This window comes from Centropristis striata, chromosome 8 (genome assembly GCF_030273125.1).
Source record: "Centropristis striata isolate RG_2023a ecotype Rhode Island chromosome 8, C.striata_1.0, whole genome shotgun sequence".
In the NCBI taxonomy this organism is placed as follows: domain Eukaryota; kingdom Metazoa; phylum Chordata; class Actinopteri; order Perciformes; family Serranidae; genus Centropristis; species Centropristis striata.
Genome location: NC_081524.1, coordinates 34,292,859 through 34,309,067, shown reverse-complemented (window position 1 = coordinate 34,309,067; position 16,209 = coordinate 34,292,859). Strand labels below are relative to the sequence as shown.

Here is a 16,209-nt window from a genome sequence, read left to right as displayed (position 1 = left end):
TTAGTCAGTTAAGTTGTTGTTATATGACCCAGTGATATTGCTGTACACACTTCTTATAAAATACCTACAGACTGCCAAGAATGTCTGTCTCATATGCATCCATGGTGATGAAATGCTGCGTCACGATGCTACGATGGTGACATTTCACACACACGCAAGGTTTTTTTCTCACATGAAAAGAAAAGGGACAATCAAGATTCATTTTTATTTTATTTTACAAAAAACACCAACAACAAAGTTCCATAAGTTGCAAACGTACTTGTCTTACATGGTTTGAATATATGTTCCATAAAATTATATACAGTTTGAAAAAAAAGATTCTATTGTTTTTACTGTAAGAACCATTTTACTGCTTTTACAAGCAGCGGCTAACTACACAACACGACCCCCCCATCCACCCCATACACACACACACACACTAGCAAAGTGTGTTATCACTCTTAGTAATCAGATTTTACGGGTGTGTTAGAAGTCTCATTATCTGTGGTATCTCTGTGGCTGAAAGTCCCTCTGCTCTGGGGACTCAAGCTGAAGTATCTAGCAGAGTTATCTAGCATCCTGCCCAGCGACTTCCTAAACTTCTCCCCCACAAATGCATAGATGACTGGATTCACAAAGCAGTGGGACAGTGCAATGACCTCAGCAAAGCTCATGGCAGAGTCGATGGCTTTTGACATCTCGCAGGTATTCAGGGTTTCCAGGAACAGTTGCAGCGTCTTAAGAAAAACTGTGACATTATAAGGGACCCAGCACACCACAAACACACACACTATGGTGAATATCAGCTTAACCGCTCTGTCCTTTTTGGAGTTCCTGGACTTGGCCAGCACAACAAGGATTTTCACGTAGCAGAAAAACATGATGGGTAGGCCCACGAAAAGGGCCACGGTGTTCTCGCTGAAGTTTCGCAGCATCTTCCAAAACTGTTGCGCGTTCTCTGGGTACATCGGCTGGCAATGGACGCTATCATCCACATCCGTCTCCAAATTTGCAAATGTCAACCCAGGGACAGCCATGACAACAGATACAGCCCAGATAATGATGCTGGCTATGATTCCATAGCGAAGTGTCCGGGTTCGCATGGCTGCAACAGCGTGCACGATGGCTAGGTATCGGTCCACACTCATTAAGGTCACGAACAAAGTCCCGCTGTAGAAACCTAACTGTTCAAAGGAGCAGAGGGGGAAGTAGAGTCAGAAATAGACTTTAATGTCCTCATTGAGGTTTGGCTGACTTTTCACAGCTGTCGTTACCACAGGATACATCTGATCTTACTGTGGTTATCAGCAGAACAGTTACCCCATTAAAATAAAAAAAATAAATAAAAAATGGAACATTCAAACATGAAAAATAGTTTAAAACCTGGATATACAGAATTTGCAGTAACATTTATTTAATGTTGCTCTTTGCAAGAAATCAAACTTATTTAATTATCTGCAATCATGACCTTTCACTCTTAAAGCAAAATAAGACATGCAAAAACATGTAGATGTAAATGTTGGAGGGAGTGTTTTAATCACCAATCAATAATCTGCTACTTTTTTTAGTTCTAAATAATATAATATTATTGTAAATAATGATAATATTTGTCATCAATTTGAGATCTAAATTTTGAAAAATGATTTTAGAGATAAAGACCCACCTCATAGACTCCCGTCATCAGTTTGCATGATGCAATGCTGTGGATATTGAGGGTCCAAAGGGGCAGGGATATGGCCAGAATGAGGTCTGACAGGACCAGGTTCAGGAGGCAGATGTCCGTCATAGTCTTCAGCTTTATGTACCGGAGGAGAATCCAGAGGACTGTGAAGTTACCTGTTAAGTCAATGGAAATTGTTATCAAAACTGTAAAACTGAACTGTTGCATGAGTGAGTAAATGCACATTAAAATGTGTAAAAACAGGAGAGTGATACATGTTTAATGTTTTAAGATTCTGGCCTTTTTGAACACACCTAGCAGACTTAGAGAAAACAACAGGAGGTAAAAAATCTGCAAGACCGTGGATCCATTGGGCAGCTCTGGACCGGGATCCTGATCGCAGCTTTCATTATAATCCAAGTCGTACATATCTAGGTATGCGAATGACTCGTTCTCTGATATGTTCATCCTGAGATTGTGAGAAGAAATAAAACACAGATTACATTGGGTTGGGTAGACACGTAGATTTTTTTTTTTTTTTTACAAAACCATGTAAAGTAGAACATACTGTACATAGAAATTCAAAAACCACTGTGGATTGTGACGTAAAGATGCAGGGTGGGGTGACTGGGTGGCTTCATACAATTGACAAAACAATTATATAAGCAATACTACCATTACCAAACTGCAAAAAATGTTTAAATAAAACTTACATACAAGTTTAAATAAGATCTTAAGAAGTTTCTCACATGCTACATTTTTTCCCCCATAAGCTACCTCTTTTTGGGCGTTTGTACAAAAGTAAAGTTTTAAACCAAGGCAATCACAAGACCATAATAGCTTAAATCTGATGGAAATGAGTTCTAACAAGGGGAAAGAGTGGAAAGAGTGAATTTAAACACACAAACTTTATTTAAGGCATTTCGTTGCTCTGCCCGTCAAAAGTAATTCCTGTGCTGTAACAAGCGCTTGAGTTCAAACCTAATACAGCCCTGGGTTGTCTTTTCAGAAGTGGACACAACATTAAAAAAGAGAATTACCCAAAAGTCTTAAACCTCCTTTTTCATTAATTCAGCCTTTCTCAACAAAAACCTAACCCTGTCATTTACTTTCGTTAAGGCCTTTGCCTCTTCAGTCAGACTTCTACCAAACAGAGGGTTTGGCAAAAAAAAAAAAAAAAAAAAAAAAAAAAAAAGACAATCCAGAATAATCCTAGCTATTGAAGAATAAATAAATACATTTTGTTTTGCCATATAAAGAAACACATTTTTGACTTTGAGCCAATTCCTGATCATACTAAATTACTTATTAGAGTAGCTAACCCCTTCAAATATAAAATTGCTGCTACTTACGACATCAAAAAAGATATATATTGACTCCTGATTGTACTTTCCTCACTTCATTGCTCTGAAGTATTCCACTCACAAATCTTCAAGAAACAACTGGAATTCCTCTTTAGTATGACATGCAGCTTTCCACAATCATGTTGTTTGAACTGCGTATGTTCCACACTGAACACTTTGTACAGATAAAAGCTTAAAATAGAAGACATGAATTGAAAAAAACAAAAAAAACATTCACATGTGAATATGAGGGAATTCAGAGATGTTACTGGACTTTCCTGCCCTTTACATTAAAGCTTTCACACATAGTCATCATGGAGTGAGTCATGTTTCAAAGGCTTCTGAAACAAAATGTATCTGCTGCCATTTCAAACCCAAAAACTATTTTCCAAATTTGAAAGAAAGCTATAATAATAATAATAATAATTTAAGTGTACATTATAGCTTGTGATAGCTTCACATTTTCCTCTGTATGTACAGTGATATCTGTATGTACAGTGATATCAGGTACAAAAAAAATTATAAACAACCATCCTCAGTCTATGATCTGTCAATGAATATCACAAACATCCTCCTACTCTGACCATAATCAAATTCATGTGATCTCATTTTAAACCACATCTCAGCCCATTTTGTCTCACTATCAAAATACAGAACCACTGGCTTTGACACCCAATGCCGACCCTCACTTCCTGTGGTTGACGTCTACGCACACTACACGACTACACGACTACACATTGTGTTTGTTGGTGTAGGGGTGAGTTAAGTGAAAGAAGCCTAGGAAACAGCAGCTAAACATTTAAAATGTAAATGTTCATATGCTTACCGCATTGTCCACCAAAATCACTGCTGCATGTGTATGCTCTTGTGTTGGGCATCAAGCTTGCATGTCATTCCGTCAACTTGCATTACTCGCTTTTTGTGTCAAATCCTGCCTCAGAGCTCATTTCTGGTAAGGTGAACTCTTGGTTTTGTTGTTTCCTCTGCATCGTGTTAACACTGCACAGAGGTGTCACTGCACATGTGGTTTTCTGAGAAATGTCCCTTTTAAAGTGTTAACACGCGGCAGGAAAGGAGTAGGGGAAAATATATTCTAATGTGGAGCTGCTTTCTTTTTTTTTGCTGTTTTCAAACACAATTCTTGGGTGATACAAACATTTAAGAATGGTAGTCAAATCATCAGGAATTATAGAAAGTTTTATATTTTAATATCTAATAATTTTGTGGAATATTATTCATATAAATGGTAAATGGACTGCAATTATATAGCGCTTTTATCCAAAGCGCTTTACACTTCAGACTTCGCTCATTCACCCATTCACACACACATTCATACTGGTGGCAGAGGCTATCCTACAACAGTGCCACCTGCCACCATTGGGAATTCATTCACATACCGATGAATGTAGCATCGGTGAGCCATTTGGGGTTCAGTATCCTGGCCAAGGATGTGTTCAACCAAATGTGATATCATAAAAGAAATGTATGTTAAAATCAATCTATAAATGGGTCTTCAAAATTATATAATTAAATATTCTTCTGGGAAACCTATAGGTGTTTCATCCTCACAATGGAAGAAGCTGCCTTTGTTATGGTACTAATAAACCAATAATAAGTAATTAGCAAAATTACCTACCAAATAATTTGATTTGTGAAAATTAAAAATTTTAAATAATAATTTATAAAAACATGATTGTGAAACATGTCATTTCGCGAAAGTTGTAAACCATAAAGTAAAAAAAACTATCCGCCCATTTGCATATATCTTTTTCCCAATGCAAGTCTATGGGGAACAGTCTTTTTGGGCCCAATGGCATCCCTTGACGTAACTGGAAGTTGTAAATCCAAGGTTTGGCCACCAATGTCAAACTGGGTTCGAAGTACTAAAATTCATCTACAATTTCCTGGCTGACTTTCCCTCACCCCCAGAAAACGTACAAAAACCTGGAGGGGTATAAATGGACGAAATGCGGATTTGTGAATAATATTCAGCTTTGGGAACTACCGGCGAAAGTTGCTTGCTGTGACTAGAGGGTAAGTATCGTTTCAGTGACGTTGGCATAGCAACAGTGTTAGCGGTGTCCATCCATCCATCCATTTTCTTCCGCTTATCCGGGGCCGGGTCGCGGGGGCAGCAGGCTAAGCAGGGCATTCCAGACGTCCCTCTCCCCAGCCACAATGTCCAGCTCCTCCTGGGGGACCCCGAGGCGTTCCCAGGCCAGGAGAGAGATATAATCCCTCCACCGTGTTCTGGGTCTTCCCCGGGGCCTCCTACCAGTTGGACGTGCCCGGAACACCTCTAACGGGAGGCGCCCGGGAGGCATCCTTACCAGATGCCCAAACCACCTCAGCTGACTCCTTTCGACGCGAAGGAGCAGCGGCTCTACTCCGAGCTCCCTCCGGATGTCTGAGCTCCTCACCCTATCTCTAAGGCGGAGCCCAGCCACCCTACGGAGGAAGCTCATTTCAGCCGCTTGTATCCGCGATCTTGCTCTTTCGGTCACTACCCAAAGCTCATGACCATAGGTGAGGGTTGGAACATAGATGGACCGGTAAATCGAGAGCTTTGCCTTCCGGCTCAGCTCCTTCTTCACCACGACGGTCCGGTACAACGTCCGCATCACTGCTGACGCCGCACCCAACCGCCTGTCCATCTCACGCTCCGTTCTACCCTCACTCGTGAACAAGACCCCGAGATACTTGAACTCCTTCGCTTGAGGCAGTATCTCTCTCCCCACCCAGAGGGGACAGTCCACCGTTTTCCGGCAGAGAACCATGGCCTCAGACTTGGAGGTGCTAACTCTCATCCCAACCGCTTCGCACTCGGCTGCAAACCGCCCCAACGAGTGCTGGAGGTCCCAGCTTGATGAAGCCAAAAGAACCACATCATCTGCAAAAAGCAGAGATGCAATTCTTAGGTCACCAAACCGAATCCCTTCCTCCCCCCGGCTGCGCCTTGAGATCCTGTCCATGAAAACCACAAACAGAATCGGAGACAAGGGGCAACCCTGGCGGAGGCCAACACCCACTGGGAACGTGTTTGACGTTGTGCCGAGTATGCGGACACAGCTCTCACTTTGGTTATATAGGGACCGGATAGCTCGTAGCAACGAGCCCGGTACCCCATATTCCCGCAGTACCCCCCACAAGACTCCCCGAGGGACACGGTCGTAGGCCTTCTCCAAGTCCACAAAACACATGTAGACTGGATGGGCAAACTCCCATGACCCCTCCACAAGTCTCGCAAGGGTAAAGAGCTGATCCGTTGTTCCACGGCCAGGACGAAAGCCGCATTGTTCCTCCTGAATCTGAGGTTCGACAATCGACCGGAGCCTCCTTTCCAGCACCCTGGAGTAGACTTTCCCGGGGAGGCTGAGAAGTGTGATTCCATGGTAATTGGAACACACCCTCCGGTCCCCCTTTTTAAAAATGGGAACCACCACCCCGGTCTGCCAGTCCACTGGCACTGTCCCAGACCTCCACGCGACACTGAAGAGGCGTGTCAACCATGACAGCCCAACAGTGTCCAGAGCCTTCAGCATCTCAGGGTGAATCTCATCCAACCCTGGCGCCTTGCCGCCGGGTAGCTTTTTGACTACCTCGGTGACCTCTGCCAGGGATACTGGTGAGTCTTCCCCTGAGTCTTCAGACTCTGCCTCCTCTACAGAGGACGTGTTGGCTGGATTGAGGAGGTCCTCAAAGTGTTCTTTCCACCGTCTGACGACATCCACAGGTCGGGTCAGCAGGTCTCCGCCCCCGCTGAGCACAGCTTGGGCCAAGCCCTGCTTTCCCTTCCTGAGACGCCCAACGGTTTTCCAGAACCTCTGTGAGGCCGACCGAAAGTCCTCCTCCATGGCCTCCCCGAATTCCTCCCATACTCGAGTTTTTGCTTCAGCGACTGCCGCAGCTGCAGCCCTTCTGGCCGAACGGTACCTGTCTGCTGATTCCAGAGACCCCTCGGCCAGCCAAGACCGAAAGGCCTCCTTCTTCAGCTTGACGGCCTCCCTCACCGCTGGTGTCCACCAGCGGGTTCTTGGGTTGCCGCCACGACAAGCACCGACGGCCTTCAGGCCACAGCTCCTACCAGCCGCATCAACAATTGAGGCTTTGAACATGGCCCATTCGGACTCCATGTCCCCAACCTCACCCGGGGTGTTGGAGAAATTCTTCCGGAGGTGTGAGTTGAAGACCCTGCAGACAGGGACCTCCGCTAGACGTTCCCAGCACACCCGCACTGCCCGTTTGGGTTTGCCAGGTCTGTCCAGCATCCTCCCCCGCCACCTGATCCAACTCACCACCAGGTGGTGATCAGTTGGCAGCTCTTCTCCTCTCTTCACCCGAGTGTCCAGAACATGCGGCCGCAGATCTGATGACACGATAATGAAATCGATCATCGATTGGCCTAGAGTGCTCTGGTACCAGGTACACTTATGAGCCACTCTATGTTCGAACATGGTGTTCGTTATGGACAATCCGTGACTAGCACAGAAGTCCAATAACAAAACACCACTCGGCTTCAGATCGGGCAGGCTGTTCCTCCCAATCACCCCCCTCCAGGTACCATCATCGTTGCCCACGTGAGCGTTGAAGTCTCCGAGAAGAACTATAGAGTCTCCAGGCGGTACCCCTTCCAGGACACCACCCAGAGACTCCAAGAAGGCCGGGTACTCCGAACTGCTGTTCGGTGCATATGCACAGACAACAGTCAGAGACCTTCTCCTCGCGACTTGCAGCCGCAAGGAGGCGACCCTCTCGTTCCTCGGGGAGAACTCCAACAAAGCGGCGCTCAGCCGGGGGCTTGTGAGTATCCCCACACCCGCCCGGCGCCTCTCACCCTGGGCAACTCCGGAAAAGGAGAGAGTCCAGCCTCTCTCCAGGAGTTTGGTTCCAGAGCCCACGCTATGTGTGGAGGTGAGCCCAACTATTTCTAATTGGTAACGCTCCACCTCCCGCACAAGCTCGGGCTCCTTCCCCGCCAGCGAGGTGACGTTCCACGTCCCCAGAGCTAGCCGCTGGAGCCGGGGGTCAGCACGCCCAGGTGCCCGCCTTCGCCTGCCGCCCGACTCACACTGCACCCGACCCCTATGCCCTACTCTGCGGGGGGTGGGCCCACAGGTCGTGTTAGCGGTGTGCTAACTTGAATGTAGCTAAGGTTAGAGACTTTTTCTACCCAGTAAGTTTGTTTGTAACTTCAACAGTGTTGTAATTACGCAACGGGGCGTCAACTATGTTGGGGCATCTAGTTACAGATACGAATTGCCTTCATCAAGGATCACCAAAAATGTTGGAAATTAAGGATGGCTCTTTTATGAATAAATGATGACCTTGCAAAGGCCGTCAAATATATTACTAAAAGGGCGTTATCATAAATGCTATCCCTTTCATAAGGATACCAAATATGCAGGGATGAACCTGAGCAACACTTGTGTGGATCTCATTGTTCAAAAGTGTGGTTAGATGGCTATAAGAATTATTAATAATTATCATAAATAATTATTAATTATAAGAAATGATATGACTTGATTTACTCTAAGTCAGCTCGTAAAAGGGGCACCACTCTGTAAACAGAGAAAATATAGCCAATTCACCTAAATCAGTCTCATAAAGTTATTAAACTATCAATTTGGAACACTGATTATTAATTATGAATATAATTATAATCAAATTACCATATTAATCTTTAATAGTGGTTGAAGGAATCGTGAATTCTTGTCACAGCAGAGGTCAGCATATCGTTCATAATGTACAACATTAAATAGACAGCATTCGTAATCAAAAGGTATTTATTATAAACAAGTAAAGCAAATAAAAGCACACATCTATAAAATAGAGAACTACATTACAAAAGAGAGGGAAACGTGTGTGTGTGTGTGTGTGTGTGTGTGTGTGTGTGTGTGTGTGTGTATGTGTGTGTGTGTGTGTGTGTGTGTGTGTGTGTGTGTGTGTGTGTGTGAGGGGGGTTGCCACTCCTCAAACAATGAGTCGTAAAACTCCAGCTGTGAGCCAGGTGACGGTCAGGCCCTGGTCATGTGGCAGGGTGAGCTTTGTTTAGCTCCAGTTAATTTAATCAGTGTGTGAGCAGGTCAAAGGTTAGTATAGTTAGTTGCATATCAGACTGACTGTCTGTATAAAGCAAGATTAACATACAACTTTGATTGTAACACGAATATCACATAAATATACTTAAACACACATATAAACCAAATCATTAATCACAGGTCAAATCCTTTCTGCTAAAGTCCTTGCTGATTGCTTATCTAAGCCCAGTTACATTACTCACGAGTCCGGTGGAAAAGGGGGGGAACTCCTTTTCAGCAGAGAAGTGGAAGAAGGAAGTTGAGTTCAATAATTTGCCGTCTTGCAAATTAAGTTGCTGGTTGTCCTTGTTGTTGAATTAGAGCTTTCTCTGACAGATGCAATGAACTTTGTGTTCATTAATGCAACTTTGGTGTGCAGAGAAGGTCAGAGTTGCAGTTGTTCAGAATTCCTTATGGAAAGGAGATTCTTGAAGCTTGAAGTCTCAGAAGAGAAGAGGTCTCACCTCAGCAGGACTCTGCGGGGGGTGAGGGGGTAGGGCTGGTGGATCCAGGCCTCTGGATCTGCTTCCCCAAACAGGAGCGGTGGAGAGAGAGAGACAGGAGGAAGTGAGAACTGTCTGCTTTATAGCAGGCCAGTGGACCTCCTGTGGTGTCAAGGGTGCCTTGACCAATGACACGACAGAGTTGAGTTGACTCAAGAAAATGTTCCATTTAGTCCACAAATGTTAAAGTCCACAAATGAACCCAAAATTCACCTGTGGTAGAATCCCAACAACAGTTACCTACATTATTATTGTCTGCATGAATTTTGAGAAGCAACACCTCATACATGAAATTATCCCTTTTTGTAAAAAGTTATCATGAGTGTTGCGGCGATCTGGGTAAAGAGCGTCTGTGTGCATGCTGCTGCCTGTACGTGTCGGCGGGCGCGCTCTGTGTGCGCGCGTCGGCGGCGCGCGTCGGCGGCGCGCATCGGCGCGCTGCTGCGGCGCACCTCACCAGGTGGGCACAATTAACGCAATCAGCGGCACACACCAGAGTCACACACGCCAGAGACACACATGTCGGTTGGCAGGAGGAGAACGGCAGAGACAAAGAGCAGCAGAGAGAAAGAGAAAAAGGAAAAGAAGTAAACTCACTTCACAAAACGCATTGGGAAAAAGGACTCAAATCAAAAGGGCTACCGGTAAGCCTGTCTCCACTGGACTGTTTGAGTGTTTTTGGTCTATGTTGTGTATGGATGGCTGATAAGTTGATTATTTATTTTATTAGTCGGGTATTTCTGTTAAAATGGTTGTTAAAATCTACAGTAAAATCAGTTTAAAATGTTTGATTTAATTTAAGGTAAAAAAGTATTAAAATGAGGAAAAAACTGGTTAATTTGAAAGTAATTAAGTGTTTTAATTTCTAAGTCACACGTTACTTTAAGTCAATGTATGTTTAAATATACTTTTTATTTAGTATAATGCACTTGCATTGAAATGTACTTACCTTGGTTGATGCTGTATTTTATTTACATCTGTTTATTCTTGTTTGTTTAAAGGTTTTTCACCTTTCTTCATTGGTCGTTGGGAAATAAACTAAGAACGAGTGAAATCCTTGGTCTGACTGGTCCTTCCTTTTCAAGTGTGGGAAGCCACTGCGTAAATACACTTGACAGTGAAAAACCGCCTGGGACCTGTGACCAGAAAAGACTCCACCTGCGGCCACAACCGAGAGGGAGGACACTCCACCTGGGGGCCTGGAGGATAAAGCCTGCTGTCTGTTAGCCGAAGAGCACAAAATGGCTGAATCAAAGTCACTTGATGAACTTAAAGTAGAGAGGACGACACTTAAGAGACTTTTCTCTCGTCTTGCTAATAGCATTACGAGGACCCACATGGAGATGTCTATGGAGGAGTTAAAGGAGAACTTCAAGAAGCTTACATTAGAGGGCTCCAAAGTCTTGGAGGCAAACGAAGAAATGGAGGCTGCTTACATGGCTGAAGAAGAGCTGAGTGACCTACAGAGAATCGACCTAGAGAAGACAGAGAAAGAATGTGAGCAAAAGACAAAAGAAGTTAAACTCCTAATCCGAGATACACTCTGGGCCACATATGGAGAAAAAGAACTGTCCCTGGCTCTACAAGTTGCAGAGACCGAGTGCTGGAACGCCTCCTCCGCTCATCTAGACACAACTTTGGAGGCATATGAGTTTGTGCTGACCCACGTCGAGGAGCTGGTGCACAAGGCAAAAGAAGCGCACCAGAACTGGAACCGCTGGGCTCCGCCTGCCGAGCAAAAAGACTTTGATTGCCGAGTAAGAGAGCTTGAGGTGAACCTTCCAAAGCTGGTGTCACAGAAGGCCACCCTCATCAAAGCAGCAAGTATAAAGACGGCCACTGGGCAAGAGCCCATCTCAGTTCGCAGCTTAGCCCCAGTAGCAGCGATAAAGCTAAAAGCTACAGCCCTACCAAAGTTTGCCGGCAGTCAGCGAGACTATTACAGATGGAGGAAAGAATGGGAGGCTCTGCAGAAGCAAGGTGAACCGACGGGCTCCAAGGAGGTGAAGAAGTTTCAACTTCTCGATAGCCTCGACGAGAAGGTAGCCAGAGACCTGCGGCTATCAACCTACAGCTCATCAGATGAGATCTTCCGAGTCCTGGACAACCGGTTTGGGAACCAAGCCGCCATCGCTCTGGAGATCATCGAAGAGCTACAAGCAACTCCACCAGTCAGGAGCGGCCATCCGAGAAGGATCATAGAGCTCATCCAAACTGTGGAAAAAGCCCTCTATGATTTAATTGAGCTAGACAATGCAGACGCCATAAGGAACCCACTAGTGACTAAATCCATTGAGGGCAAGCTCCCAGAAACTCTGAAGAAAGACTGGCTCACCTATGCTGCTGACAAGGGAAACACTGTTAACCACCAGAACCGCTTTGACAAGCTCATCATGTTCCTGAAGTCACAAGAATCCATATATGAACAGCTAGATCAGCTGAAAGATGTCGCCGAACCTGCCAAGGAGAAGACCAGGTTCCTAAAGTATGCCAGAACAAAGACAACCAAGTCTAGCAGTGGAGCAGCAGGCTGCATCATATGCGGTGACCCAAAGCACAGAAAGAAATTGTATTTCTGCAGAAGATTTAGGACCAACCTAGAGCCATCAGAGAAGAGGGACGCAGCACAACAGCTCGGTGCCTGCAAGAGATGCCTTGAAGTCCACAACGGCGACTACTGCAGAAAAACCACTTACCTGTGTGGGAATCCAGAGTGCAAAGACCAACACCACTATCTTCTCTGTCCAGTTGCTAGACCCCAGTCACAAAGAACAGTCCGATCTGGTCCAGTGAGAGCTGAGGGCAAAAGATACACAGAAGCCCAAGAAGAGTTCCTCTCCAAACTTCCACCTGAGCTGGCGCAGCAGTGTCGAAACGCCTTCTGCAACGTCACATCCAGGGCATACAACTCCACTGCAACTGAAAGAGGCCTTCTCGAGGAAAGCGGCTTAAACGAGTACCCAGTGATCCTGATGCTCCTTAACGTCACTGCAAATGATGGGCAAATAATCGGGACCCTCATTGACCTGGCATCAGACACGAACTATATAACACACAAAGCTGCAAGCAAGTTGAACCTTAAAAGTGAAGATGTGACACTGGTGGTTTACGGCGTTGGAGGGATGAAGGTGTCTGTCGCAACGAAGCGCTACCTCCTCAAGATACGTGTCAACACTCCGAGAGGGACTCTCAAGTCACATCAACTGATCTGCTATGGACTTGATAGAATTGCAGAAGTTCACAGACATGTCCCAGCTGTCAAGTTACAAAAGATCTTTCCGGATGTTCCTCTTAAAGACCTCAGCAGACCGAGAGAAATACAACTCCTGATCAGCCACAAAGAAGGCCAGCTGGTACCCCAGAAAGTTTGCTCCATCGGTGACCTGGTGCTCTGGGACGGCCCACTTGGCAAGACCATCGGAGGTACTCACCCGGACCTCTTCGAGGAAGTCACCTTAATGGCCCATACATCAAAGACACACTTCGCAAGATCCATGAGAACTGCAGCAGTCAAATACAGTGAACTCACCTGTAAAGATCCTGTCTCCTGCCAGTCTCCCGACCATCCCCGTGCCCAATCCAATACAGCCACTAGCAGCAGAGACTTTCTGAAGTGGTGGAAGTGGGAAAGCATTGGAGCTGCTTGTGAGCCGAGATGTGGAGGATGTCGCTGTGGGAATTGTCAGCCCGGGGGGAAAGAAATGACATTGGCTGAAGAAAGAGAGATGGAGATGGTGAGAAATGGCTTAAGTTATGTGAACGGAGATCACCACAGCCCTGAACCTCACTGGCACGCCAAGTATCCATGGACAGAAGATCCGGCGTCTCTACCCAACAACAGAAAAGCGGTTGAAGCCACATTCCGCAGAACAGAGAAGCAGCTGGCAAAGGAACCAGAGTGGAAGACGGCCTACGCTTCACAAGTCCATGAAATGGTTAATCGCAGTGCTGCAGTGAAGCTGTCCAGAGAAGTTCTGCAGAGTTGGACTGGGCCAGTGTGGTACATAAGTCACCTGATTGCACCAAATCCACATTCAGTCTCCACCCCAGTGAGGCTAGTATGGAACAGCAGCCAGAGGTACAGAGGCCTGAGCTTAAACGACATGCTGATCAAAGGTCCTGACGTCCTGAACCCAATCAGAGCTGTCCTGCTGAGGTTCCGAGCTGGTTTTTTTGCTGCCCTTGGTGACATCCGCAAGATGTACAACTCTGTCTGGTTGGAGGAGAGAGAGGTCCACCTGCACAGGTTCCTGTGGCGCGACACTGAAGGTGCTGAAATAGAAGATTTCGCCATAACAAGAGTCAACATCGGAGACAAGCCTGCTGGTTGCATAGCCCAAGTCGCCATGCGAGAGACCGCCAACTTGCCTCCATTCAGCCATCTCACAGAAGAGAAACGTGTGCTGGAGGAAGACGCATATGTTGATGATATCCTGACCTCTCACAACGACCTCAAGCACCTTAAACTCCTCACATCCAGCATCGAGCAGATCCTTAAAGCTGGAGGATTCTTCATGAAGCCATGGGTCTACTCTGATCAAAGTGGGAGGAAAGGGCCGAGAGGTGAGAAGATGGAGTCAAAGACCATGATCCTGCCGAACCAGCTCACTGAAGAGGATAACAAAGCCCTTGGCCTCGGTTACACCATTGAGGATGACAAGCTACATGTCATGGTTGCAGTGAACTTCTCCAAGAAGAAGAGGAAAATGCGCCTCGGTCAGGACTTACTGAAGGAAGAAGTAAGAAGACAAACCCCAGATCCACTCACTAGAAGACAGCTGTTAAGCCAAATCTCTGGTCTCTATGATCCACTTGGTCTGGAGGCTCCGGCAAAACAGAAGGGAGCCATTCTGATCCGACGAGCTTTTCAAGAGGCAAAAGTAATGTACTGCAGAGAAGACACCTGGGATTCCGCCTTGTCCAAAGAACTCCGGGAAGATGCTATAAAGCTTCTCGAAGAGTATGCTGACCTGAGCCAACTCGGATTCACCAGACCCCTGACGCCGTCAGATCCATGTGGAAGACCAAGTGGCATCACCTTCTCTGACGGCAGTGAGCACGCATATGGTGCTGTGCTGTACCTACGCTGGAGCTGCAGCCATGGTGTCGTGGTGAGACTGGTCGAGTCCAAGGCCAAGCTGACCCCGCTCGACCACAAGGGTGACCCTGTGAAAGCGGAGATGTGTGGAGCAGTCTTTGCAGCCCGGTTGAAGAACTACTTCCAGAGACACTGCCGAATTGAAGTTGATAGGTGGTACCATCTCGTCGACAGTCAAACTGTCTTGGGTGCAATTCAGCGGGAGAGTTATGGCTACCAGACCTTCTTTGCGAACAGAGTTGGCGAGATCCAAAGCAGCACCGACGTCCGAGATTGGTGGTGGATTCCAGGGCCAGCGAACATTGCAGATATCATCACCAGAGGGGCCAGTCCCGATGACTTAGCTGAGGAATCCGAGTGGCAGTCGGGTCCAAAGTTCCTTCGACTTCCCGAGAGTGAGTGGCCGAAGAAGTCAGCCAAAGACGTCGCTGCACAAGCAAGAGATAATATCAGAAACATACAGAAGAAAACGTTTGCCGCAGCACTTACTCGAAGTCATCAGAGAGTGCAAGATCCAGTCCAGAAGACAGAGCCCAAGTTCAAAAGACCACCAGTAGCAGCAGTCCAAAATCTGTTGGATGAAAGGCGCTTCAGCAATCTAAGACGGCTTGTCGGGACAATAGCATGGACTTGGAGAGCAGCAAAGAAGTTCCTGCGTCTCAAAATTAGAGATAAGGAAAAGTGGGAGGCAGTATCTTCATCTGGTATCATCACAGTTAACGAGAGACAAGATGTGTTCCAAGACCTATGCCTGGCAGCACAAGAGGGCGTACACTTTCCGAGTACGACAACTGACAGACTGGTTGTCTTCAAAGATCCCGAAAGTGGGCTCCTGATGTGTGGTGGCAGGATCCAGACCTTCAGAGAGGACCGCAAAGCTGTTCCCCTGCTGCCTTTCCAGGCCTGGCTCTCCACCCTCCTAGCCCGAGAAGCGCACAGGGAGGGACATGACGGAGTGGCAGGAACTTTGCTGCGGATCCGAAGGAAAGCATGGGTTGTCAAAGGAAGGATTATTGCCCAAAAAGTCGTTGACAAGTGTGTCATTTGCAAGAAGGCAAAAGCAAAAACCTGTCAGCAAATAATGGGGAACTTGCCTGAAGAGAGGTCGAGTCCGGCTGCACCATTTCAGTTCACGTCTGTCGACCTGTTCGGACCATACCAGGTGAAAGATGATGTCAAGAGGAGAGTGAGCATGAAAGTGTGGGGCGTTATCTTCTGCTGCATGTCTAGCCGAGCCATCCATGTCGAACTGGCAAACACTCTAACAACAGAGAGCTTTCTACTTGCATACCAGAGGTTCACTTCTGTCCGAGGCCATCCTGAGAAGATCTGGTCCGATCCGGGCATGAACTTTATTGGTGCAAAACCCGTCCTGAAAGAGATGTATACTTACCTGGAACAACAAAGCAAAGAGTCACTTGAAGAATATGCTGCCAAAAATGGGACCACCTGGACGTGGAGAATCCTTCCAGCCGATTCACCTCACAGAAATGGTGCCGCCGAAGCTGCTGTCAAGGTCACCAAAAGAGCTCTCCAAAGTCTTGGTAGA

The 16,209-nt window shown here is 46.4% G+C and overlaps 1 protein-coding gene across 2 annotated transcripts; it reads right to left on the bottom strand.

The window, feature by feature from the left end:
- Positions 1-197: 197 nt before the first annotated feature.
- si:cabz01093077.1 (C-C chemokine receptor type 4) lies at positions 198-9,516 on the bottom strand. Of its 2 annotated transcripts, none has more exons than XM_059338446.1 (4): positions 9,263-9,516; positions 1,954-2,108; positions 1,643-1,815; positions 198-1,163 (listed from the first exon to the last, which is right to left on the bottom strand). In XM_059338446.1, exons 2-4 carry the CDS (start codon positions 2,105-2,107, stop codon positions 441-443), a joined length of 1,050 nt encoding a protein of 349 aa, XP_059194429.1. In that variant the 5' UTR covers position 2,108; positions 9,263-9,516; the 3' UTR covers positions 198-440. The 2 variants fall into 2 exon arrangements, with proteins under 2 accessions (XP_059194429.1, XP_059194428.1); XM_059338445.1 differs by lacking the exon at positions 9,263-9,516 and adding an exon at positions 3,809-3,946.
- Positions 9,517-16,209: the final 6,693 nt, after the last annotated feature.

Bases quoted from the DNA above. Each gene is read 5' to 3' on its own strand.
- si:cabz01093077.1 (XM_059338445.1), bottom strand. The intron at 1,816-1,953 runs GTGTGTTCAAAA...TTGACTTAACAG, and splicing joins GTTTTCTCTAAGTCTGCTAG to GTAACTTCACAGTCCTCTGG. The intron at 1,164-1,642 runs GTGGGTCTTTAT...TCCTTTGAACAG, and splicing joins TGATGACGGGAGTCTATGAG to TTAGGTTTCTACAGCGGGAC.